This window comes from Syngnathus typhle, linkage group LG8 (assembly GCF_033458585.1).
Source record: "Syngnathus typhle isolate RoL2023-S1 ecotype Sweden linkage group LG8, RoL_Styp_1.0, whole genome shotgun sequence".
NCBI classification, from domain to species: domain Eukaryota; kingdom Metazoa; phylum Chordata; class Actinopteri; order Syngnathiformes; family Syngnathidae; genus Syngnathus; species Syngnathus typhle.
This window is the reverse complement of record NC_083745.1, coordinates 10921404-10946168: the sequence shown is the minus strand read 5'-3', so window position 1 is coordinate 10946168 and position 24765 is coordinate 10921404. Positions and strand designations below refer to the sequence as shown.

General features: G+C 46.2%; 1 protein-coding gene across 1 annotated transcript; it reads right to left on the bottom strand.

Moving 5' to 3' along the window:
* Nucleotides 1-36: 36 nt before the first annotated feature.
* On the bottom strand, nucleotides 37-24513 carry fmn2a (formin 2a). Its single transcript, XM_061284543.1, has 18 exons — nucleotides 24373-24513; nucleotides 21432-23327; nucleotides 19326-19483; nucleotides 18369-18512; nucleotides 16796-17433; nucleotides 16204-16345; nucleotides 14624-14711; nucleotides 12562-12623; nucleotides 10059-10150; nucleotides 9847-9976; nucleotides 9618-9764; nucleotides 8563-8622; nucleotides 7795-7915; nucleotides 6354-6446; nucleotides 2954-3005; nucleotides 1594-1743; nucleotides 859-940; nucleotides 37-757 (listed from the first exon to the last, which is right to left on the bottom strand). The coding sequence occupies exons 2-18, from the start codon at nucleotides 23290-23292 to the stop codon at nucleotides 731-733; spliced, it is 4047 nt and encodes a 1348-aa protein (XP_061140527.1). The 5' UTR covers nucleotides 23293-23327; nucleotides 24373-24513; the 3' UTR covers nucleotides 37-730.
* Between the last annotated feature and the right edge of the window lie 252 nt (nucleotides 24514-24765).

The following is a 24765-nucleotide window of genomic DNA, read 5'->3' as shown; positions in this document are numbered from 1 at the left end:
ATGGCAGCTGACGAACAGGAAAAAGCCACTAAAATGTAAAATTAATGTAAATTATTTTATTCAATAAATATATATGTATATATAGATCTTTTTCACGGTCAAAGGTGTTGGATCCTAAACATGTCATGTGATCCGCTTGCTCCGATAGCACGTACGATAGGAATGAGACAATAAGAAAATGAGCTGGGTAAGAATTGAAAAAGTGAGCAATTTTTGCTTGATGACATCACAACACGAAGCAGGATAAAAGTGAAGTCATGTTTTCGGAATAGAAAGATTCAATTACAGATGATACGTCTCTAAAATCCGTCTTGTCCAGCACTCATCTGTCAGCTCGTGTATGATAAGGCACCGTGTCAAAATGATCTAGGTTGAAAAACTGCTTGCTTGTAAAGTCGGCTGAGATATTGCACTAACAGAAAAAAAGATATGGCTTTTAAAATCCAACCTATGCATACAGTGTTGCTACGAATTTGCAGCGAGCATTTCCTGGCCTCTCCGCTCTAATCCCCGAGGCCTGAGTTTGTCGTTTGCAAGCAATAATTCAATAAGTGCTGCCAGAAATGGGCTGAGCATTCCACTCTCGATACGCTTAAAATAGGCCAACGTGCGATAAACAACAGTATTAAATTGATTTGTAAAAAAAAAAGAACGCTTTGGAGTAAAAATGACTGAGGAGCCACGTCGGATTGTACGACCGCAGTCGCCTGGGTGATTGCCGTTCTCTGCTTTACATTTTCTGGCCCAGCTTCGCTTTCTGTGGAGGAGAGATGAGAGTTTTTTTTTCATCAGACAACTCCAAAAAAAAAAGCAGAGTAGAGTAGCAGGAAAAAAAAAAGAGAAAAGATGACTACGTACCATGCCAGTTGCATGTTTGGGTTTGATGTTGTAGGATGCTTTTTCCTTGGCCTGTCTGAAACACTCTTCCGCCATCTTCAACCTAAAATGCAGGGGACAAATATAGAGCAGTAGTAGTATGAGCAAATATATTTCTGGAGAATGAAGTTGACTTGCCAGTGCCTTGTGTTTGCACAGCAATCCACAATGAGGTACGATTACGATCTTTATTTGCGCGACCACCACCACGCAACAAAATGCTGCATGATAGCTCAAAGCAAAAGGTCAAAGAGTTCACCCTTTCAAATTTTGTTTGTATTCTTTCCGGCCGAACAAACCGACCTTTTACTCGGGGCCCTTTGACGAGTATCACCTTGTGATCTTCGTGTGGCATCATGGAGCAATTTGCTTTTTGTTGTCATGCATTGTTATCAGTGTACCCATCGTAGCAGTGGAAGCCAAGTGGATGCTGCGTGTGTTCTTTTCATTTCAGAAGTGAGGCTCAAGATTTGGGTCATTTCGTCTCTTTTTCCTTCCAACTAGACTCCATTCATGTAGCTAACAAGCTAGCCAATATGTCTTTGTCGTAGCTAGCTAACTAAATCGCCTAAGATTGGCTATTTTAGATACATTTGACAAAGCTGTCAATGCTAACTTGGCTCTGGCTATTTATGTAGTCAGCGAGCGAGCAAGAGAACAAACAGTCTCCATAGAACCATCCATCTCTCATACTCATGTGGGTCATGGGTAACTCACCGTTCCTTTAGCATCAGCTTGTTCTGCTTCTTCCAATGTTCTTTAAAATCAGTGGAAAATTCATGCCAAGGTCCAAAAAGAGTGCCGGGCGACGCCTCCTTTTCTCCCGATTTGGGTTTGACTGAGAAGGACGTGCTCAGCTCCAAGAAGCTGAAGGAAGAGAAAAACAACAAAAAAGAAAATATGAACATCAAGACAAAACTATTTGAGCGGGAGATAAAACAAGTCAGTTATGGCAAAAAATTGGCAGCATCAAGCAAATATGCAGAATCCAGACGCTTATCTTGGAATTTGATGCTTTTCAGAAACAAAACAGTGACTTGAGAACTGACAGAAATTTTTACTTGAGTCAGAAGGCGCCGTAGCATATTACTTAGCTACGCTAACGCAGTGCCTGCTAGCTGGAGGGCTATACTCTCGCCATTCATTCGCAGACAAACAACCGGAAAAAAAACACCTTATTTTGTCTCTAGATGTAGTGAACTGCGCGTATGAATTTAATTAAAAGTGGCCAAACATACAAGGTACCGTATTTTTCGCACTATAAATCGCACCGGAGTATAAGTCGCACCAGCCATAAAATGCCCAAAAAAGTGAAAAAAACCCCCATGTATATAAGTCGCTCCTGAGTATAAGTCGCCCCCCCACACAAACTATGAAAAAAAACGCGACTTATAGTCCGAAAATTACGGTATCAAAAAAATTATTCATGAACAACTAATGGGATAGATATGGATGAATATGACCAAGTTTCATCCTTGAAACCTCGAAGCCTCCAACCTTGACGGACACGTGTTTAGATGTTCATGAGGGGAAAAGTGGGAGGGCGGCACGCCGCCGATCCATCAGAACCTCTGGAGCCGCTGCCCGTCAAGGTGTTGAAGAGCGAGGCGGTTTGCAGTGGATCAATACAGTGGGCAGGTTGGGATGTCTTTGTTTGGAGTGTGCTGCAGGAACGCATTCCACGCCAGCCGTAACAGAAACCTGGAGCCGAGGCTGTCTCCTCTCGCCCCGCTTAGATAAACAACGCAGACACCGCACAGGGGGGGCCTCCCGTCTACTGAGGCCCCCCGGAACGACGGCCTGCACCTTCCCCATAACCGAGGGAACCAGATGCCCTAAATATTGACAAAGCGGCAAGATTATGTTCCTCTGTGAATACGGTCTATAAGGCTTTGCTGGATTTATCATCCCGTGTTGCCTTTACTTCCAAACTCACAAATCAGGGCTTTGACGCACAAGAGCGGGCCTTATGTAACCTGTGAAATGGAAGAAGAGGAATCACCTACCAGAGAGAGAGAGAGAGAGAGAGAGGTGAAGGAGGTGCGGGAAAATCATGAAGAACAGATCAAGGGCTTACGTTTTTTGAGTGTCTGCCAGTTGTTTCTCCTGTGTCTCCAGCTCAGTTTGGGCTGAAAAAGAGAAAGAAAAGACAATTTGGTGGAAAACAAGAGCAAGGAATGCATGCGAGGATGAGATCAGCGGCAGGCGGACTTGTATGTACACGACCTTTACGCCCGCCACCGTCACGTAGACCAACAGTCATCTTTGCGGTGTTAAGATACCTGAGAGTATCCAAATCAAGCTGGAGACTGATGAAAAATATTTGATCGATCTTTTTTAAGGGGCATCACCTAATGAGGAACCAAAATCGAAATGACCATGTAGCAAATCGCTTGACAAGAAACCGGTCCCCAATACACAAAAGACGGGGGGGCACTGCTGCACTCGTCCAAATTTCAAGCAGACTAATCTCAGCGGCCATCGGGGTCACTTGCAACGGCGGTGAAGTGTGACAGCCTGGCTGGATGAAGGTTAGCTTATCTCCTTTCTGATCCGCAGGCTGCCTGTTTCCATTGAGAATAAGATCCAGCCTCGGTCAGCGGTGCCAGTTGTCTTCGTAGCCCCCTCACGGTCAATAAATGTTCGCTAAAGTTGCATGAAACTGTCAATGATTAGACATGTCCTAAAGTCGAGTCTCCTCATGGATTTGTTTTGCGAAGCAGACGTGACAGCAGATAGAAGAGATAATCTTTCCTGGCGCAAATATATGTTCGGCTCTTATCATGGGAATATCTGGTTGCGATGCATAATTGAAGCCAGAGCGGCATCGAAAGATCTCAGAGAAACCCGCTGGGACCGGCGCAATTCCGCGGTGCTAAAATACCCATTGGACCGCAGTCCCATTCCTGCGGGATGACAGCTCGTCAGTTTATTGATATGATAAATCTGTAAATAATATTAATGTGGCTCAATATCAGGAAGTTGCTTTGTTCCTTGAAAAGAAGGTTAACAGTCACATTGTTGAGCGCTCAACTAGTCGTCTTATCTCGCTTGGGTTCTTGTTTTGATGGAACTTCCCAAAGCTTTGCAAAAAATTGCCGTGTTGAAAGGCAACAAGGTGACTTTTAACCAGTTCCTAAAACTCTTGACAAAGAACGTTTTGGGGGCATCTTAGAGGAGCATTTGCTGGCTGCAGACTGAAGATCGCATTGCAAATTTCCATCAATTCATTTTAGGTTGTGTGCTTGAGTTGAAACCGATGGCAGCTGATTTATGCACCAAGCGTTGGATTGGACGCCATCACATTTTAAGACGCATGTAAAGGCAAAGGTTCTTGCCTGATCTGAGTCCAAATTTGTTGCTTTTTATATGAGATAAATAGAAGACATGCCCTATATGGTAACTGAAAATATTCGTATTGCTAACTGATGTATTAAGTGGGTGGAGCTAAAAAGATTTTTTTCACATCAACTCAGGTTAGTGCAGCCCTAATGTTTTGCTGAAACTGATGAAAACCACTTCTAATATAACCAGAACAGTCCAGATTGATTCAATGACCTGAGAATTAATAAAGGCGGTACCGTAATTTGGTACCAGATTATCAAGGGCAGTCTCAATGAATCTGTCTATTTGGAGAAATGTCTGTATGGTTTTCGCTAATGAGTTGATTGCGATTGACCTTTGATTCAACTTCCATACGTAAGGCGCAGCAGATTGTAAGGTGCATGGTCGTTTTTTGAGAAACTTAAAAGGATCTTAAGTGCGTTTTATAGTCCGAAAAATACGGTAGCTATATTTCATTCCAAATCGTGGAAAATCAAATTTCATGGATATGATGGACATTTCTTTAGATTTCAAATGGAAAACCATCTGGGCAACAGGGTGAACTCCGGGCTAGCACGTTTGTTTTGCACATCTGTCTCACAGTTCTGAGGTTTGGGGTTTGAATGCCGGGCCATTTACATTTCGTCCCCGTGCTTGTACTCCCGAAAGGTAAATGTTGTGCTCATTGAAGATTATGAATCAGCCATTTGGGTGAATGGGTTTTGTCAGTGTATGTATCTCCATTTTTTCAGATTTTATTATTACACAGAAAACCAAACAATTTATTTAACATAATAATTTAGCAATATGATGGCCAAAACATCCAAAAAGTAGAATGTAAGCGATCCTGTCCTCTCATAATCTGGACGTCTATCAGAAACAGATTATCCGACAAGGCCCAAAGATTGAGCATCAAAGAGTTTGTGAGCAAAATGGAGCGAGACCAAACAACGGATTTCTAACATGTCCGCTTCCACTATTATTCTGTGGTTAGTTTCATGGTCAGAAAACAAACAAAGGCGGTTTCAAACTATGGAGCCAGAAACAGTTTAACCTCCGGGCCTTTTAGAGATTAGCAAAATAACAAAAAAAATATGACATTTGGCTCTTTTCTTGTTTTGTTTTGAGTTTTCTCCCCCCGCCCCTCCCCTCTTTCTACCGCCACAGTGGCGGAACCCCAAGAATCCCGTCTGGAGCCATGCGAGCAAAACTTCCACGCTTGCAATCGTCTCTCAGAGGAAAAAGCTTGTCATGTGAATCAAAGCGGGAGCTCCCATATTTCTCTCCACAACCCAGAAAGGGAGCGCAGGAGAGCGGCGACGGAGGGGAGCGAGTGGGGGTGGGGAGGGGAGTAACGGAGGGCGCCAGGAGCTTTCATCTGCAGACTTTCTTTCAAAAACGGACGAGCGAGCTTTACCGCCGAGCCACATATGCTCCGCGTTATACTTGCTCATTTGAATACAAAAGCAGTCGGTGCGAAGCCTGTGGCGTGTTCCTTCCAAGAGATTGGTCACAGTCACTTAAACGTCGCCTAGGTCAAAGCCAACACAAGGCAAATACATTTATTGTTATGTAAAGAGGCAAGGCCTGCAATGTAGGACGATGTTTTGCTGCTGTTGCGCAACAAAAGCGACACGATAAGCATCCCTATCGGAACGCTTATGATGTCACCGGCTGTCCTGATTCGGAGGCCCCTTCAAATGCAGCCTTCTTGATACTATTTTTATTGCAGGATGAATTTCAACCACCCTCCATGGCCGTAAAAGCGTGATTAAACATTGTCTTTACCGGTAAATCAAATATGTCTCGTGTAAATAGTTCCAGTTCGGTAAATTCAGGTTTTTTTTTTTTTGTCAGGCCGACAACACATCTGATTGACACGTGGCGGGTGGGAGAAAAAAAGTTATGTTTAATAAAAAAAAAAAAAAAAAACCTCTGCTCTCAGTTTTTGGACTTTTCCTCTAATCTATGATTTCCCCGTGAGATAGCGGCTCATTTGAACATTTATTGAAGCAAAACCATGTGAGAACACGCCAATGGAAAAATACTTTTAGTCCGGATGAAATGTGACACTGAGTCGACAAGCTGCTTTATGGAAAATGGATACCGCTGGTTACAATAACCACAATATTGCCAAAGGGAGAACAAGTCACCTTGTCTGACAAAGGCGTCCATCTTGTCCTTGAAGGGCTGGAGGTTGTCTTCAGAGGACAGCTTGCATACTTTTTCCATCTCTCTGGAGCAAGCTGAAAGAAAAAGATGAGGTCACTGTGTGAGGATGAACACGTCAGGCTAAATATAGAAAGGTGAAGTTCCTCGCTGTTACGATTAATGATTGAAATGTTGGGGTCATATGAGGTGAAAAACAGAGACAAGGTATTCCCAAGCTCCAAGGCCAGGAAGTGTTGGCTGTTGATTGCTAGCTCATCCGTTTTGTCAGTCCATTAACTAGTTCATGCGTTCCCAAAATTTCAGTCTAATAAACAAAAAAGGCATACGTGTATTTGGTTATTTACCAATCATATTTTGTTTCTCAGATCACAAAGTAAAATGATGTGTATGTGCTTTTTGATAGACGGAAAGAAGTGCTAAGGCTAACTAGCTCGAGCTTTCACAACACGTGACATGACCTTATTACATGCGCTGTTAATAAGAGAGGGAAACTAATTTCAGTAAAGATTATTATTATTTTCAAGTCAGCGTGATTCAATCTTCACCACTTATACATTTTAACATAAAAAAGACCACATTATTTGGCAAAGTGTATCGCGCAAGCTAATTGGGTTAGTCTCAAAGGCGCATAAAACAACCCGGCGAGCAGACTTTGTTTGGGGAATCGACGACGGAGACATCCTCACACTTTATTATTTGCACCAAAATACATTTGTAACCGTCGGCGGACATGTCAGTACTTGGAAAGTGCCGCCGAGTGCTCAGAGCAAGAGAAATGACCCGTTTCCCAACAGCCGCATTCGTTAGGTCTTCACTTCCTTGTCAAAGCGCGAGCCAAACTTGCTTCCAGAGATCTTGATCAATCAATGAAATTATTTTTCCATGTGTTTGATCGAGGTATGGCAATTGCCCCAGAGGGAGGCCGCAGCCAGAAGCAAAGTGAATTTAGAGCTATAGATGATGAAGACATCACAGCATATTAGAAAAGTTTAAATCTTCCTATCAGACATTTAATTTATTTCTTGAGCAGTTTACACGCAGCGAAAGTAAAAGCAGCAGCACATTATGCATGCTGATCTCAATTTCACGAGGAGCTCTGCCGATCCCACGGGGGTCCCGTCCTGAACCGCTCACATCTGTTTCTGCTTGTCATCTCGACAACAACCAGATGTTATCTGGCGGCCGACACACCTCCGCCAATCTGACGGCGGCCGTAGCACGCTCGGCTTCGGAGAAAATGAGTTTCCGTTTCCGTGCGAGAAGTTATGTTAAAGGCCTCGTGCATAATTCATGGCGCCACATGTTTCCTCACACGTTGCCCGTAAACAAATAACACCTTGGGGGTCGAGTTAAGCAGCTGGGGGGGAAAAGTCCGGGCCCTTCCGAAGCGGGTCGGCGGACCTTCGGTGGGGGTGACCTCACCGGTCAGGTCTCTCCGTAACTTGCGCAGATCCTTGTCAAAGTCCTCAAACTTCATCTGGGAGGCCTGGAAGAGGTCGTGCGGCTCGGGTAGAGGGTAGGGGCACGTCTCTTTTCCGGCGTTCTGGAGAAGCACAACACACGCATTGACGCAGGGAACCACCAAAAAGGCTCCCGGACTTGGGGAAGGCTTCGCTTGTATACATTATGAGCACCGAGCCAGATTGATGCAAATGTTCTAAACGGCTCACGTGTACTTAAGTACAATTCAAACAAGTCTCAGAAGATATATTTGAGTTTGCAACACATTAAGGAGCATTTAAGTTGGGCAAAAGCAGGGAAAAATCATCATGATCCTCTTCATCACTGTCACTCCAAGGCCATTATGAGTTCTGCGAGCATGTAATGCAGGTTGATCTTGGCAACCAGAACTCGGAGCCTGAGTTCATCTCATCTGGCGAAAACTAATTATTTACACCAGCGCCTCGTTAGATGCCGTGCCAGCTCACGGACGACCGGTTTGAACGAAGCCAGGCCGGGAGATGAAGAGCGAAACGCAGAGACAGAAAATCAGCCGGGGGAGGAGGAGGAGGGGAGGAGAGAGATTTCAGTTTGCCGTATATACGGAAAAGAAAAATAAATAATTTGATAAACGATAAGTCATTGTATCCTCTGGCGAGAGAGGAGATGAAAAGAGGGCTCTGGAAGGATTTCTGAGGGAATCAGACCCGAACGGAAAAGCCATTCAAATAAACAGAAATGAAAACATACCTCATCAAAGTGCCTCAGATAGTAAGCAACCACGTAGGACAAAAGACTCTGGGAGTTATCCTGAAAGAACAGAAAAGACCTCCGTAAATAAACCCAAAGCCTTTATTTATTAATCTAATCATATCGGAGCAGGACGTTTCAATTTGTGCCTGGGCGCCCAGGAATAGAAACAACGGCCTCAGGAGGGGAGCATCAATCAGGACGTTAGGCGAACAATGTAACAACACGCTTGGCCGGCTGTCATAATTCAGAGCGGGATGTTCTTTATGGACGCGCCGCAAAGTATCGCGGCCTTATATGGCGGCGCCAAGGGCACACGGGGGCCTGCTGTGATATTGAGCGAGACGAGTAAACACCGCGGCCTCTCCTCCGAAGCTCCGAAGCTCATGCAAGTTCCAAGACCGGACTCTAATTCCAGGTTGAGGGAGCCGGCGGAGGTCAAGATTTTCCGATGACTTTCTCTCGACTATTTTTATCTTCGGCCGAACCTACAGAGTCGAAGGCAATCTGTTGTTCTTGAGATCTTCTTGTCCAAATCAATATTTTAATCAATAATATAATAAACAATTAACATAGTGCTTACGATATGATATAAAACCTAAAATATATTTCCATAGAAAACAAAGATATTTTGTTCTTAAGCTAGCTTTGTCAAGCCACGCTAATTAGAGTCATGCTACACAATAGCATCTGGCTAATTGAATTTTTGCATGACATTAAAACTGAAAAATTGCTGATCTTCTAAGTAAGCATTAGCTGTGTTACCATTTCTCTATCTATGATTACCGTATTCTTTTCAAACTATGAATAAAGTTGAACTCGTTTGCTAGACTGGTTCGTTTGTGCCTTATAGTTAAAAAAAAAAAAAAAAAAAAAAAAAAAAAAAAAAAGAACAGGTAACATTCAACAGAGCAACACAAAAAATACTAACCGAAAAGTAACGTCGATTTTATGGGCATTTTTCTAGAAATGTTCAATTTGAACAACTTTTCATTTTTCTTTTTTTCTTATTTCCCATACCATGAAAACATTCCCCTTTTCTCGTAACCACTTACGCTGCTCTTGACGTCCTTCAGCTTGGGCAGAATGTCCAAGGTGAAGCCATCAGCCTGCCCGCGGGTTCGATTCCCTCCATTCATGAAGTTACCAAACGCCAGAACCAGACCCAGAACCTGCAATACACACTTGCCACTCTGAAGAGACTGCCGCAGGTAGAAAAAATAAATAAAATAAATCAGCAAATGCTGTAATCAGCAAGGGAATAAATGAAATAAAAGAGCTCACTTTGCATGTTCTTTGAAGAATTTCCATTTTGCGGGCAGTGGAGGTGATGCATTCATAAAAAGTAGACTGGAAAAGGATGCAGAAGACCCTTTCGGAGAAGTTGGGGATCTCCAATAACTGCAAGAGGAACCTGAAGAATTGAAGCATTTGTTTGCTTGGACTCACTGAGGAAGCTCAAGTGGCAAATAGCCCATAGCGGCACGCTCGCTCACTGCTCGGGCTTGTCCAGTGGCTTTGCGTCCGCCTTGTCTTGCGCCGACTTCACGTGTTTCCGGATGCTCTCCACCTCATCATTTTGGGCTCGCTGAATGATGGAAAAATATTTGTTATAATTCAAAGCAAATGGGTCGCAAAGTGGTAGTACTGGATCGTTGGCCAGCTCCAAGTCTTTCAAGATAGTTTGTACTTCAAAATTCAAAACAGCTTTTCACTAACAGAAGACAAAAGATTCACCTGGTTGTTTAATTTCACCCTTGATGGGTGTGCAGGTGCACCGACACGTTGCTTTAAGAACATAAAAGTGGCGCTCCACCTGTTGGACCTCGCAGGGGACCAGCCTTCGCGGCGGCCATCACAAAGGAGCATCAAAGGCTAAGAGGGCCCGATTAGTATTCCGCGCAGCGTCGCCTCCTGCGGGCGAGCTTTCTGTCGCCCTCCTCTCGAGACGTTTTCAAGTGTAAATATATTTAACCCAAAGCAGATCTCCCTCAAAGGGCGGCGGCGCGGTCCGGCGCTGTTTGGCGTAATTGGGGACAAGTAGGCATTAGCGTGTGATCTTTGAATTGCAAGGGCATGTTGCAACGCTTGTTAGCATGGCAAATCCAGTCCCATGTGGAATATCAAATGCGAAGGAATGTCGGACGATGTTCCGCGATGCCAGATTTGGAGCGCCAAGTGGTATTCATTACGCGCTTTTCCAGTTCTGGGCAAAAGGGAGCCGACGACGGCTAATTCTCTCATTTATGTCACTCACGTTGCCGTTTATGAGAGAATACTTTCCAAATGAGCGGGGCTTTAATGTCATAAACATATAAAGACATCCCGAGCCGCACGCTACGAAGAGGCGATCATTAAAAGATCGTACGGCCGCCAGTGACCCGCGTGACATTTCGCTACCGTCAGCGCTCTGAGCTTCAGACCAGCCAGCCAGTCTGGGCCCAGATTACGGCTTGTGATATTGCGAGCCTTTTCCCGCTATCACTGTGAGCCCCTTTTAATGGGTTATTGTTCAAAGCACAGGAGCGACTATAATCCGCAAGATCGCAGACTGAGAGACTCTACGCCCGCAGAAAGGGAGAAAAAAATAGCAGAAAAATCCATCAGTGTGCCGGGTTTCAGTTTGTGCTGAGGAAAGTGAGGGAGCGCTGCGCTGCCTTCTCTTTCGCGAGCTAGCGAGCGAGGGCGTAACCATTAGAAGCCCCCTCGCATTCCTCAAGACAGGCTGACTGTGCTGCCAACTGTGGTTTAGGGGTCTGGAGACCCACAGACAGGATGGAGTCTCGCAATACAAAAGGGAAACAATTTGGCTCCTCCACTCAATAACACAGCCTAAGGCGGCGAAGGGGAGGGGAGGGGCGAGGGGGCTTCCAAATCGTGGGGTGAGCAAGCAGTTGAGAGGTAAGAGGAGGCTTTTGACATGTCGGTTCGGAATGGCAGCTTGCCTTGTTTCCGTCGTCGACATGCAGCAGAGTCGCGCTGCCTATTTGCGGTTCTTTTTCTAACACCCCGAAGCCCTTTTCACACTGCACTTAGCAGCGTGACCTAGCCAAACCCGTTTCTTGTGTACGTGGTCAAGGGCAGCCGCCACGGAATGGAGCGTTGCTAGTAGGTTTCATACGGCCTTGGTGGAGAAGCAATTCAGAAGGTTTTCACAGCATCTTCAAACCGGAACACGTGCTCATGTTTAGAACCCGCTCTTTATTGTTTGGGCTCCCAATGAATACTTTTATTGTCAGAGCAGCGAAACGTGACGATGACAGGCAGCGATGTAAATATTCTGGAGGCACAATGCACCCGCCAGTGTCTTCGTTAATCACTTTGACGGAAGGCGGGAAGGGGGGGGGGGGGGGTTAGTCGATCAGATCCAGCGTGACAAAAACATATTTAGCGCGTTAAATCATGGCTCCCCTATTCAGGTCCACCCGTCACATCACACGTTTTGCTTTGGTGCCTAATGCCCGTGTCCTTTGGTTCAACCCGTTACAGGGGAGGCAGGAAACGCCACATCTCAAGTGAAAAATCTCTTTGCAGCAGAGTGGCGTCGAGTGGAAAAACATGCCGCGGGATTCTGGAAACACGATGGCCTGAATTGATTTCTCCGTTTTTGCAATCAAATTGTACGAATTGTGGTTTCGCAAGTTAAAAAAAAAAAAAATGCTGACAGCTGACGGTCGCCTGCTTGAATCACATCCTCAAATCAAATCCTTGTCGGGTTCCCTTCTGTCAGAAAATAAGAGCCAGTTTTTATGTCGATGGCGTGAAATGTGGCAAGCGTCGGTTTCAAAATAAAAGCTCGAAGGAAAGAAGAAGGCGGGAAACTCTTCCCTTGCCTTGTGCCGCTCGCCTTTGCGTGTTGACGGGAAAACGGAAAAATGTTTACGGCTCCAGATTGATGACCTAAAGCGCGAAACTCGCCCGTCTTTCTCTTCCAGATAAAGACAAGACACCAGCCGTCTCGGAGCAACCGTGACATCCTCTGATGTTCTGGATACTCACGTTCTCATAAAGCGCTTGCAGGGTCTCCAGATCCACCACGGTGTTGTCCATATTGAGGACGGCTGAGGGAGGAAGGAGAAGGCATTAAAAACAGCCAAAGCAAGATTCTCTGTTGGTACAACCATGTTGATGTCAGCTCAGCATTTTGACAAAAGTAGTGCTTTACGGCTATCACGTGGCAACTCTGTGCCAGGGAACTTTGTCAAAGTGAATTGAGGAGTTCCAAGGCTAATCTGTTCGCCCCATAAGACTTGGTCTATAAATCTTGAAATGGTCTCGGACCAAAATCCGGACCCCTCAGGTCGTCTAACCAGAAGCAAAGCCGCAAAGAACAACATAATTACGAAAGTCTTTGAAATGTGTCAGTGCTACGCTGACGTGCGTTTAAACTCGCGTGTTTGAATTCCTGCCGTCGCCTTTTTGTTTCGGACGCCGGTGAACATTAATCCTTGCAAAGTAAATGTTTAAAAACAAACATGGCCTCGGCACTGTTGAGGCCGGCGTGTTGGCGCTTCGTGCGCATCATCGCTCAGTTAAACACTCACCACTGTTACGTTCACAACTTAGACCTTCTGATACAGATTTTTTTTTTATTATTTATGGCTGGAACAGATTAAAAGACATTTTCATGTATTCAAATGGGGAAAATTCAAGTGAATTTTGGGGAGTTGCCGTAGTCAGGAAATGTCTTGGTACAAGCTGTCTTGTACCCATAATAGGTCCTCTTTAAAACGGCCGTTTTATGAAGGGAACACTTTGAACTTTGGAAGGAATTATTCCAAATATATAATTGTTGTCATTGGGGAAGCTGGTTTTGAAATTAAAGGTTAAGGATCGCGGTCGTGCCAGATCGAGGTACGACTGCGAGAGAAGCGCCTCGGGCAACTAATGCAATCGGATCTGCCAAAGTCTTTCGCGTTGGTCTCGGCCATCTCGTTCTCCTAAAGAGTTCTTCTTGACCCTTTGTTGCTGCTGTTTCTCGCTTGCACACAGCATTTGGTTTTCATTCAAACCAAATTGGAATCTGGCAGGTTGTTTTCGACGAAGGCACGTTTGCGCGGATTGCGACACGGATGGAGCGCCATGTTGAAATGACGGCGGACACGAGACAAACAACAACAGCTGCGCGTGTTGACCGGTCGCCCGGAAACAGCGGCGACGTACACCAGGGAGCCGCTCAACGTGTGAATCAGAAGTGCTTGAGATGTCCAAACGATGACAGCCGGCGCCGTCTTTATCGCCGGCCAATAAAGCGCATGATTCACGGCGTCAAAAGTGACGATTACTTGAGCGCGTTGAGAGGGCCTCATTTCCCCATCTCACGAAGATCAATTACATCTTGGGAACATTTTCTTATGAAAGTAGCATTTTTTGCCAACGACTGTTTTGTAACGACAAGCATTCATCAGGCCCTGACGGCTGACTAACGCACGCTTCACAAAAGCTCTTGTATCTTCTCAATCATCTTGATCTCTGTGATATACGGACGGACGTTTCCAATCAGCGCTAATGGTGCGCTATGCTAACAGTTGTCCTAACATTGGAGATGAACGACGATGCTGATGAGCTTGGCCCTTGCCTCTGGCGCCGACCTCGGACGGATGACCTCACGTTCCACACAAAAACTGTGGAAAGGCTTCCCGGGCAACGACATGCTTCAGAGTAAATTACGGTCACCCAAAATGTGAAGCATCTACGATTTTTTGTTGACGAGAGCCGGTGTTTAGACACGTCGATGAGTGACGACGGCGGAGCAATCAGAGCCAAAGTCAAACAGGAAGAAAGTCCGTTCTCATCATCATCTCCGGGGTGACGTCACTCAGCTTGACAAGTCAGAGAAAAACAGTTGCACGATTATTAGAGGGGCTGAAACCAAAACGAAAGTGCAAAACTAACCCTAGCCACCGGCGGCCATCTTGGGCTGCTACTCGCTACGCATGCCGAACTGGAATACATTGATTCCTCTGCTGCGTTTTCATTTTTCGTCGCTATGTCAACAAGGCCAGTGAGATTCATTTTTTTGGTATGATTGATACCTTTATTACATGAAAACATGACTCACCATTCTGGATGTCCTTCATGTCAAGATGGATGCTGGACATCAGGATACCGACAGCTTGAGAACGCTTGTTGCTCAAAAGCTTCACTACCTACCAGGCAAAAAAACAAAAACAAAAAATCTTTACAAATGTCACGTGAGCATAACAGCATCCCCCTCCCCCCCCAAAAAAACGAGTGCAAGCCTTTAATAATTGACATGTTCCAAAAGACATAATCATGACCATTTTCCTTGTGTGGCAGCGCACACAAGCCTGCTAACCACAAACATTTATATGAAATTATAATGCTGTCTTGTTGATTGATGACTTCTCAATTTACTTTACCGCCACATCCTCTCCATCAACCATCTTCCAATTGTAGAAACAGAAAAAAAAAGTTTTGAATCTCCTGTTATGATCAGCAAACCATGACAAAGATCGTCGTAAGGTCACGCCGAAGCGAAAATAAAACTTCATGAATAATGAAGAAGTTCCAACTATTCTGCTTGACCTGTTACAAAAGCATCGGGCTCAGACGCATTTCTTGTTGTCCAAAAGCAGTGCCGTGCCGCCGTGACCGCTGAGATCCAACAGACCGCATCCATCAATCTATCTCTCCGAATTTAGTCATTTGTCCCTTTGAATTTGTCACTCGTTGTGCCTCTGAAGGCTAAGCGCTTTAGATGGCGCAACCATGTGGTTCAAAATGTTCAAACAGAAGAAAAGAGGACACGACGTAGAGCCCCATGCTAGCAAATGTTTGGCTGCATCACAGCCACATTCTGTACTTGTTCTGCTCACAGCGAGTGATGAGCTGAAGATTAAAGTGATTTAAAGTCCACTTAAGTGTTCTCAGACCTCCTTGATCAATTGAAATGAAAAAGAACAGAGGACGGACACAAAAAAAAAAGAATTCAAAGCTTTTGAGATGAGACGGCAGACAAAAAGAAGTCAATTTGACCCGGGGTTTTTTTTTCACGCCGTAAATGTTCAAGGAAGTTTCCAACTTTCACTTCAACGGAAAGTTTCGGGGAGATGTTCACATGTCGGTTGGAAGTCACCCAGCCCCATGAAATCATTTTCATTCCTGAAAACCGCATTTCCGCTTCGCAAACTGTCAGAGGATTCCTCACGGACGGGAAAAGCACTTCCTCGGAATAATATTATTTGTGCTATTCACATCATTTAGCTGTTAAATACATTCAACATACAAATCCTGACAAGAACATGTTTGCGTCGGAGATCAAACATTTCTTCGCCGGCTGATTGATGGACTAGCATGAAGCGTGCTGGCAAAGCGAGACAGACGCTCTGGTCCACAAAAGTGAATCACGCAGTGAGCACAATGGGAGGAACCGCATCATGAAATACGGCTCCCAGGCTTCGATCCCCCAAGCCCCCCTTCATCCCCCCACAAGGAGTCATCGCCACCGCGTGGTTTCTTTCCGCCGCACGCGAAATACTGGCCGGCCGCCATCACATGATCGGGCGGGAGTCTGACGGGAGCCAGAGCTCAGGCCACATAATAAGTGTCTGCCTGGAAGCACGCCTCAGTGGGCTAAGCTAAGAGCCCTGAGGGATCCCCAATCATAGGCATCCATACCTGCTTGGCTTTGGACTTGCTGATTGTGTCAGAAATGGGCTTTTTCTTCTCTTTGACAGCACTTTTGGAGAAGAGATCCACAAATTCTTCAAAGTCCACCGTCGGTTCTTGAATTTTCTCCCAAACTAATGAAGCGCTCTGCCTGCAGACAGACAGAAACATTGTTAAGTGAAAACATACAAAACCTCTCACTAGCTCAGTTTTAAACATTTCCCACAGCACTGTTGGCCTAAAAACATTTTTGAGTGTTACAAGAACCAAGAAAGAACCACTCAACTTTTTTGCACAAAATTGGAGGAAAACCTAATCTGAGATTGGAGCCCAAATTTATTTTAAGAACTACCTCACTGGGGAGTAGTCAGCCTATTTTTAAATCTTCCTCAAATGTTCCTAAATTGACTTAGGAACCAAATTGTGTTGCCCGACAATTCATTTGCGGTCGCGGCGCCTGGACTGCATCACATTCATTTTCCGCAAGGTTGAGCATCACCATCGTACGTGGCAGATGTTTATCTTAAGTGGACAAGTTTCCTCTCTCCTTCGTGGAGAAAAGCTCAGTGCCAGCGATGCCTATCTGTCGCTGTGCTCTTACTTCTTAGCGTGCAGCTGAATGCGCGTCCAGTAGAGGGGTTTCATTGGCTTGGGGGGCTCAATCATGGCCTTGGCAGAAGCAGCTTCCTGGACCGCAGTGGAGATCCTGGGGCCCGCCGGTGGTGGTGGTGGGAGCAGGGGGCCGAGGCTCGGGGGCGGGGGCGGAGGAGGGGGGCCCATCCCGGGAGGCGGCGGCGGCGGGGGAGGAGGAGGTGGAGCTCCAAAACCAGGTGGCGGTGGTGGTGGTGGAGGAGGCGGGGGACAGGATCCAAGTCCAGGTAAAGGCGGTGGAGGCGGTGGAGGCGGGCAAGATCCAAGTCCAGGTAAAGGTGGAGGAGGCGGCAGCGGCGGGATCGTCTTTTTCTCCTGTCTCTGCTGGCACGTGCAGACAAAGCTCACCTCGGGTTTGGGGAGGCTGGTGCTTATGTTCGACTTCAGCCCGTCTCCCGGCGGCGAGGTCTGGACAAACGCCTCCCGGCCCCTGGCGTCATCCCTGCCGGCCTTTGTTGAGGCAACCTGCTGACTCTGCAGCACGGCCATCTTCACGCGAAGGTCCAGGATGGTCTTCTCCAGCTGGGATATGATGCTACCTTCGTCCTCGGAGGACGACTGACCTGACTTCAACCTGCTGGGCTCTGTCTGTCAGCGCACCAAGAAAAAACATTCAAATGTTAAATCAAATATACAGCGCACTGCTTCCATTCATCAGACCAAACCAAAGAACACATTTTACAACATTTATGAAAGAAAAACAAATCAAGTCAGGCATTCAACTGAGGAGACTCATTTTTTTTCTGTTCAGGAATGCTTTTAGAGTAAATCACTTGACAGACTAATCCAGAAATAATGATTTGCTTTAACATTTCCCATTTTATGTGTGTCTAGTAGCACCTTTGAAAATTTATGTATAACACTAATGATATCTAAGCCTTACAAACATATCAAGAGCTTCAACCATGCATAAAATGATTTGGTAATTTGCACTACTGTTCATTGGGGACAGATGTGCCATAAATCTCAAAGACATGCTCCCAGCACATGAGAAAAAAGAAGACATCCAGGTTTGGTTCTTCAAATCCACGGCATTCTGTGGATGTTGACTGAGGGACTTTTCTGGACACATCATCTATTATCTCACATATCAATCCCAAATACCCCGATCTAAAATGAAAAAAATTAAAAAAGCAGAGTGTAAGCTACGTGCAGGTCAAGCAAAGCCTCCAACATCTCGGCTCCATCAGACCTCATGGCTCCAGAGTGGATGAGAGGGATAGCTGGAGATCTGACCCCAGAGACAAAGAGTCTCTCTGGTTGGGCCTCAAATGAGGCAAGGGGGGGCAGCGCTGCTACCGCAACACTTTAGTGTGCGGTAGCAGCAGCCCCCCCCCCCCTGCTCGCATACTTGAATGAAAAGAGAAGCCTCTTATTTATTCGTTCTCCTAAACAAGGAGGTCCAGTGTGCTTGGACAAGTGAGACAAGCCTGGCCTCTGGTGGCGGCTTTTGGATTTTGCACCCATTTAGAGTATCAGTGGACGGCAAACAGTCGGTCACATCCCAATTGGATTCTACAAACCTGAGGGTGAGACGGCACCGCTGACTTGGCCTTCAAAGCTACTTTGGAACTTGGCGCTCTGGCCGGTGTTCTGGCACCGTAGAGCTCCCACAGGTGCGACGACACCGGCAGCCCCACGGTGGCCCAGGTGTACAGTTGCTCCGCCTGCAAACAGGTGAGACTTTTTACAATGTCAAACAACCTGGAAACAAATGATGACCCAGTCTGTTTGCTTTAACTGAGGATGGATGTGAATGACACAAAAAAGAAATCCAAAAACAAAATGGCTTCCTTTTCAGGGATGTACAAGGAGTAAATGAGATTTTTTTTCCCCATTCAATTACCAGACTCTGCTTCAATTATTTTTACCCAAACGCTCAGCTTGTGTCTAATGCCTCCCTGGAGCTAATTAATTTCAGCCACTTATGTTTTATGTCTGCTAAATGTTTCATTTTTCTCCCCTTCATTTTATTAGCCTCACATGATCGACTGTATCTCGGGTTTGCACAGTATGAATTTAAAAAGAGAGAAAAAGGGAATGCACCCCCACCCCCCTCCGTTATTTCTGGCAAAGCTGACTAATGGAATAATGAAAGACTGTGCTGGTGCAAACCCCAGACAGAATTTTTTTTTTTTTTTTTTTTGCTTGGTAAGTGTGGGTTGGCTAAGCTGGCTGGAGGCACGTGGAGCGGTTACATAACGCGGTCAGCAGATGGTTGACGCGAGCATCGCTGATTGTGACCGTGGGAGTGGGCGGCGGAGACGTTTTAATCCAGTCATGCGCGAAACATGGATGAGTGTGTTTCAGGAAGGCCTTTTGTACTCCAAAGAATGTCTTTCCTGAGGGTGAGGATAATGGCAATCGCACAGTTTTTTTTCCATTATTGTCAATCATTAATGAATCAAAAGGGATTTCTGCATAGATGATGGTAATGTACTATTTTGCAACAATCATTTTGTGATTTTGTGCAGGCTTACGTTAAATGCGGCCTTGGCGTTGCTGGGGCGATCCTCCCTGATGTCGCCGAAGGGGTGCAGTAGGCCCCGAGTCAACATTCGCTGACACATCTCCTGGGCCTGCTCCTCGGATGAGCCCTCGTCCTGGTGCATACACAGCCTGTCCAGCAGAGTGCGGCCTGGAGACATGCTAGCATTAGCACAGCAAACAGCTTCGATCCCAAAACGATGAGTAAATGTGAACATTGTTCAAAATAGACGAGAGCTGAGAATGTGATAATGAAACACTTGCATGCTAACGCCTGCTACTGTGATGTGAAGGTGTTGATGCGCCTGCACCTTATCAAGATGCAAGAAAGTACTTATTTTTGTAACTCTGGGCTTCCGGCTACATGCTGTTTGCTTTAAATATAAGCACTGAGGTCTCCTGGAAGCACGCACCGCAAACACACAACACACCGTTTGTGGGGTTTTCCAATATAAGTTATCATTAAGCTAGCAGACTTGTCTTTGACAAAATTAAGATGAATAATTATGATTTGATTGGAACATTTAGGTGTTTTAACATACTCTTTTGTTTATGATTGGCTGTATACGTCAACTGAGAGGCACACCACTTGAAGCAAGCACTCTCAGCTTCTTATTTGGAGAGAACAATCACAGTCTGAATTCATTTGAATGTGTTTAACATGTGTGCGAGTGGAGTGATTGTTAGGGAACACAGGATACTGTAATAATTTGAGCAAAGCCTCAATTCCCGGGAGAACTGGAGTTCCGTGAAGGAAACAGAATAATGTCAAATTTTCCTCATGACTGGCTGTTGCAAATACTTTTGGCTACGCTTCCCCTTTGCCGTCCATCCCTCCTCAGGGCTGCGTGTGACCTGGAAAGCTCCGTAAATTCCGCAGTGTCACATGCAGTGCAGACGCAGTAACCGCTACGCAAGACAAATCAGCACACACTCGCGTACACTGAAGCTATTGTCGACATTTGCTTGTTTGTTTTTATAATGCACCTCTTTGTTGACGAAATGGGAAATGACGTCGACGTCGTTACTCATCAGCGCCACGCAGATAAACTGTCACTTTGGTTTAGCGTCCCCAATGAGGCATTGTGGGTAAATCTGCAAATGTGTGTATTGCCATGGTGTCAATTGTTTTAGGGCACACAAACACACACACTGAGAGCGAGTGGAGAGCAGCTGAGCTCATCTCATGCGTCAGAAGGAGACAAGGTAGCATTGTTTTAATAGACACACACTCAAGAAGAGAATCTCAATTGTTTTACGAGGCCTTCGCGTCGAATCAGAAGATGATCATTTTCAGATTTTGGGGAGGCTTCCAGATTGAATTCACAGTGCAATCAATAGCATTTGTTTTTTGTACAGTTGCATCATAATAATTTGTCAAATGCTGATTGAGCTGTGTGGTAAATGTTGAAAAAGCAGCACGGCCACACGGATAGAAAGGTCAAATAGCTCATATAACCCACATGTTTTTTTGGGGAGGGGGGCACTGAAAGAAAAAAAAAAGGTTTAAGGATAAAATAAATAATCAAATGGAATGCTTACATTCTTTGAAACGTCATTTTTCTATTAAAACTGTGCATCAACTTTGAGGCGTTAACGAAACGCAGTTCAAAATTTTCGGTTCTCGTATGTGTGAAGACTTTAGGAACACTTTTTTCTTTTCAGACTCAGGCAAAGTCTTGTGAGTCACATGCTAGCCTTTGTGGAATCAAGTAAAAGCTGATGTTTTTTTATCAGATGTATTTTTTTTTTATCTGTTTTTCTCTGGGGCACTTTGCAAAGCAGATGTCTCGCTTTCTGCTCTACTTCCTGTGGGACACGCCTCAATATTTCATTTACCCACTCTTTAAAAAGGCACATCTTGGTCTTGTGCTAACGACTGAACAAACTCAAGTGACTGATCAAAGTTCCCCAGACTGAGACAGAACTTCCTGAAACTTCAGGTCAACACAATTGTCGCATTTCAATTTGACAATCAAGAATTATTTGGCTTTTGAATGAACCTATTTTTAATAATGTTTGCTCCATCGTTATTTCTATTCCGTCCTCTTGACATCAATGAAAATCTTCAGCCGTACGTATGAGTTATCGGGACTCACCAGAGAAGATGTCCAGGTAGGACGCCGTCCCCCTGGAAGACCTTGAGTGTCCATACTGGGCTCTCCTGGAGCCCAGTGTCCAGTACATAGCTCCCTTCTCCACTTGCTCCTGCTCCAAGAAGACGGCTCCATCTCCGGCGCCGTCCCAGTCCTCCGATGTCCCGAGGGGCCCCGCGATGGAGCTGGACCTCTGCTTGCGCCCCCTGACGACCTGGAGATCTTCGGGCTCTCCCGAGTCGGTTCTTCTGGGCACGCAGGGGCTAGTGAGAGGAGAGCCGATGGGGGAGCTGAGCTGCCTGGTGGTGGTCTTGACGTAGGAGGGGTGCACGGGAGGGTAAAGTTTGACGGTGGACGGGGAGCTGGCGGAAGTTGGCCTGGGAGGGGTCTCGGTCGTCAGCAGGCTGATGGAAAGGCTGCTCTTCTTCCTCAGGGAGAGGAAGTCACGGCCAGCGTTGCGGTCCTGCTCCCCTCGCTCAAAAGATAAGTCGGTGCTGCTTGCACTCTTGTGAGCCCCCGCGGGCGCCGTCACGCCGACAGGCTCGAGCCGGACAAACGGCGCACCTGCTAAATTGCCCTGAGCAGTCCGGTTATCTTGGCTGCGCGGAACCGGGCTCTCCAGGTCGTCCTCGGCACTCTCGTAAGAGGATGGGGTGGTCGTTAAATCTGGGAAGCTGAAGGTGCTATTGGTCTTCGGGAAAAGGCTTCCACTGCTCCTCTCCGTGTCCGGCGCAGAGGACGGTCCACTCTCGCTCAATGAGCCGGGCACGGACCAATCTCTCGGCATGAGCGTGCTTTCATTCTCGGATTTGCCGTTCAAAGCTTGATGCTTTTCGGCGGAGTCTTCACGCTGGACCATGATGGCTTGCTGGATATCCGACAGAAGATCCTCGGCGTCAGCAGCGGCTGAGTGGAAACTGTAGATGTCCCCGTCGGATTCCGAGCCGGCTTTGTGGCACGATTCATCCAGGGTGGATTTCCGGCTGCCCGCCGTCAAGCGGCTTAAATCGCCCTCAAAATCCGACAACGTGCCCATCTCATCAGCCGACAGGCTGGCCTCCCTTCCGGCTTTACGAACTGCGTGGAGCGACCTTTCGTCCTCCAGCAAGTCATCCTTGGACAATCCCTTGGCCTTGGAAGTCTTCCTGATCTTCATCCCGGAGAACACTGACACCTTGGAATCCGACTTAGATTTCTTCTTCTCACTTTGTTCCCCTTTGCTGGTCTTGTTGGACTTTTTGGATTTCTTCTCCATTTCCCTCTCTCCGGCCTCTCCATCCTTGCCTCCCGCGCCGTTGCCCGCTTTCTTCTGCTTGGCCTCCTGGTTGCCCATGCTGCGGAGCAGGCGGACCCCCCTGGCTAAGAAGCCGTCCTGCCGGGGTCGAGAGCCGGCATGCGGCCGGGGGTCCTCGCGGGTTCCTACGCCAAATCCCGCCTGCTTACGCAATACACTCTGAGGCAGCCGTGAGGATGCTGCTGCCGATGACGACGAGAGGAGGCGGAGACTGGTGGTGACGGCCACGGGCTCGCCGCCACCGACACTCATCCCTCGCTCGCCCCCCCTTCCAGACAGGGCGCTCTGATCCTTCCTCTCCCACTGCCCCTCCTTTCTCTCCCCATCTGCTCCCCTCCATTCAGGTCTGTTGCATAACGGGCTGCTGTTGGAGCGAAAGCGCCGCTGCTCAGAGGGTAACGCGTTGAGATGCTCGGGAAGACCGGAAATTTGCTGCTGAGCTCCGAAAGACTGCTGCTGTCGCCGTAGGACGCCGGTGGCGCTGCTCTTGCGCTTGTCTTTAAAGGGGCTGGTGAAGAAACTCTCTTTGAGAAAAGGCACTTGGTTCTCCACACTGTTAATTGTCTCCATGGTAGCCACTGAGGCGTCGCCCTCGGCGGAGGAACCTGCAGATTTGGCAGATGGAAACAGTGGAAACATAAGTTTAGGTGATTTGTTTGATTGGGAGGCCTCATAGGGAAAAATAATGCTAACAATGTGTTAGTTGTATTAACTTCCTTTTGTCTTCAATTATAAATTAGTTGACTGATTCTTTTATCACAGACAAATGCTTCAGGTTGGTTTATTTACCCGACATGTTTCGGCCTTCATCAGAGTGTCACACCTACACCAGTGACACTAATGAAGGCGAAAGTACACGCCGAAACATGTCAGGTAAATAAAACAACCTAAATCATTTGTCTGTGATAAACGAACCAGTCAACTAAGCTAACGATGTGTGTTGATATTGACGATTGATCGGCACTGTTGAAGAAACTTCTGTGCTACACCCTGAGACAAAAAGAATAGACAAGACAACGCATGGGACGAGACAGGACAGGACGTTTTCAACACGCTAGGTGATCACATTCTAAAGCTTAAAATGTTTATTTACACCAGATACCAATCAAATTCTTGTAAAATATACACCGCAAATAGTGAACAGGATTTTGATGTCAGCTGACATGCCAGGATATAAATAACTGGTTTTAACTGACAAACTCTTGTTTTCAAAAATACACTGTACGATTTTGCGCGTTCATTTAACTTAACCGTCAGCTGACATGTAAACACTCCAAATGTCAAACGCCTGACTGTAATTTACAAATTCTCATTTCCCAAGCGAAATTTGGTAGCATTGAGCATGTTCTCGGCTTATTGGGTGTGGTGCACAAAAAGTAGCACTGGCCAACGGCAACGATCAAGATGTACTTTCTCTTTATGCGTTTCTAAAAGTGACGAAAGTGTGCAGAGAAGATGACAAAACAGAACAAATCTTGCAGTCAGAATGTCATATATCGGCCCACTGGGGACAATTATCTCAAAGTGTTTAAACCAGGCACTGAAGCTTCCTCCTGAACGCATCGTCCAAACATCAGTCTCGTTAAAACCAACATCAAGATGAATATGAAATCTTACGAAAAGATAAGAGAGAAAGGAGAGCGAACTTGCCTGAGTGCAGGGTTGGCAGACGGACTGAAGGAAACAACACAAGCGGCTGTTTGTCTTCTGCGAGCCTCTTCTCAGCCGTGGGTCACATGAAGTTGCTATTTGCCTCATCACATGTCTGCTTTTCTCGGTCATCTTCCATTAGACCCCCCCTCCCCTTCAAGCCCCCCCACCAACAACAACTTTATCGGCAGCCTTGGCTATAAGAACGCAAAACTAGTGGAAGAAATAATCCGTTAGGGGCTCGTGTTTCTTACAAAGTTACGTGACATTGTGTAAATTATAAAAACAAGGCATGGAAGCCAGAAAATGCAAACGAACAAGTTGGTGCAGTCCCATTAATCAAGACACAGGTGACCCTCACCAATCAGCTGGGAGATTCTTGGACCAAGGCGC

What these genes read in the sequence shown, in the direction of transcription:
- fmn2a (XM_061284543.1), bottom strand. Translation starts at nt 23,292, where the DNA reads ATGGAGACAATTAACAGTGTGGAGAACCAAGTGCCTTTTCTCAAAGAG. An exon ending in TGAAGGACGTCAAGAGCAGC is followed by an intron (nt 8,623 to 9,617) that starts GTAAGTGGTTAC and finishes CTGTTCTTTCAG; the next exon opens with GATAACTCCCAGAGTCTTTT. An exon ending in CCAAACATGCAACTGGCATG is followed by an intron (nt 758 to 858) that starts GTACGTAGTCAT and finishes TCTCCTCCACAG; the next exon opens with AAAGCGAAGCTGGGCCAGAA.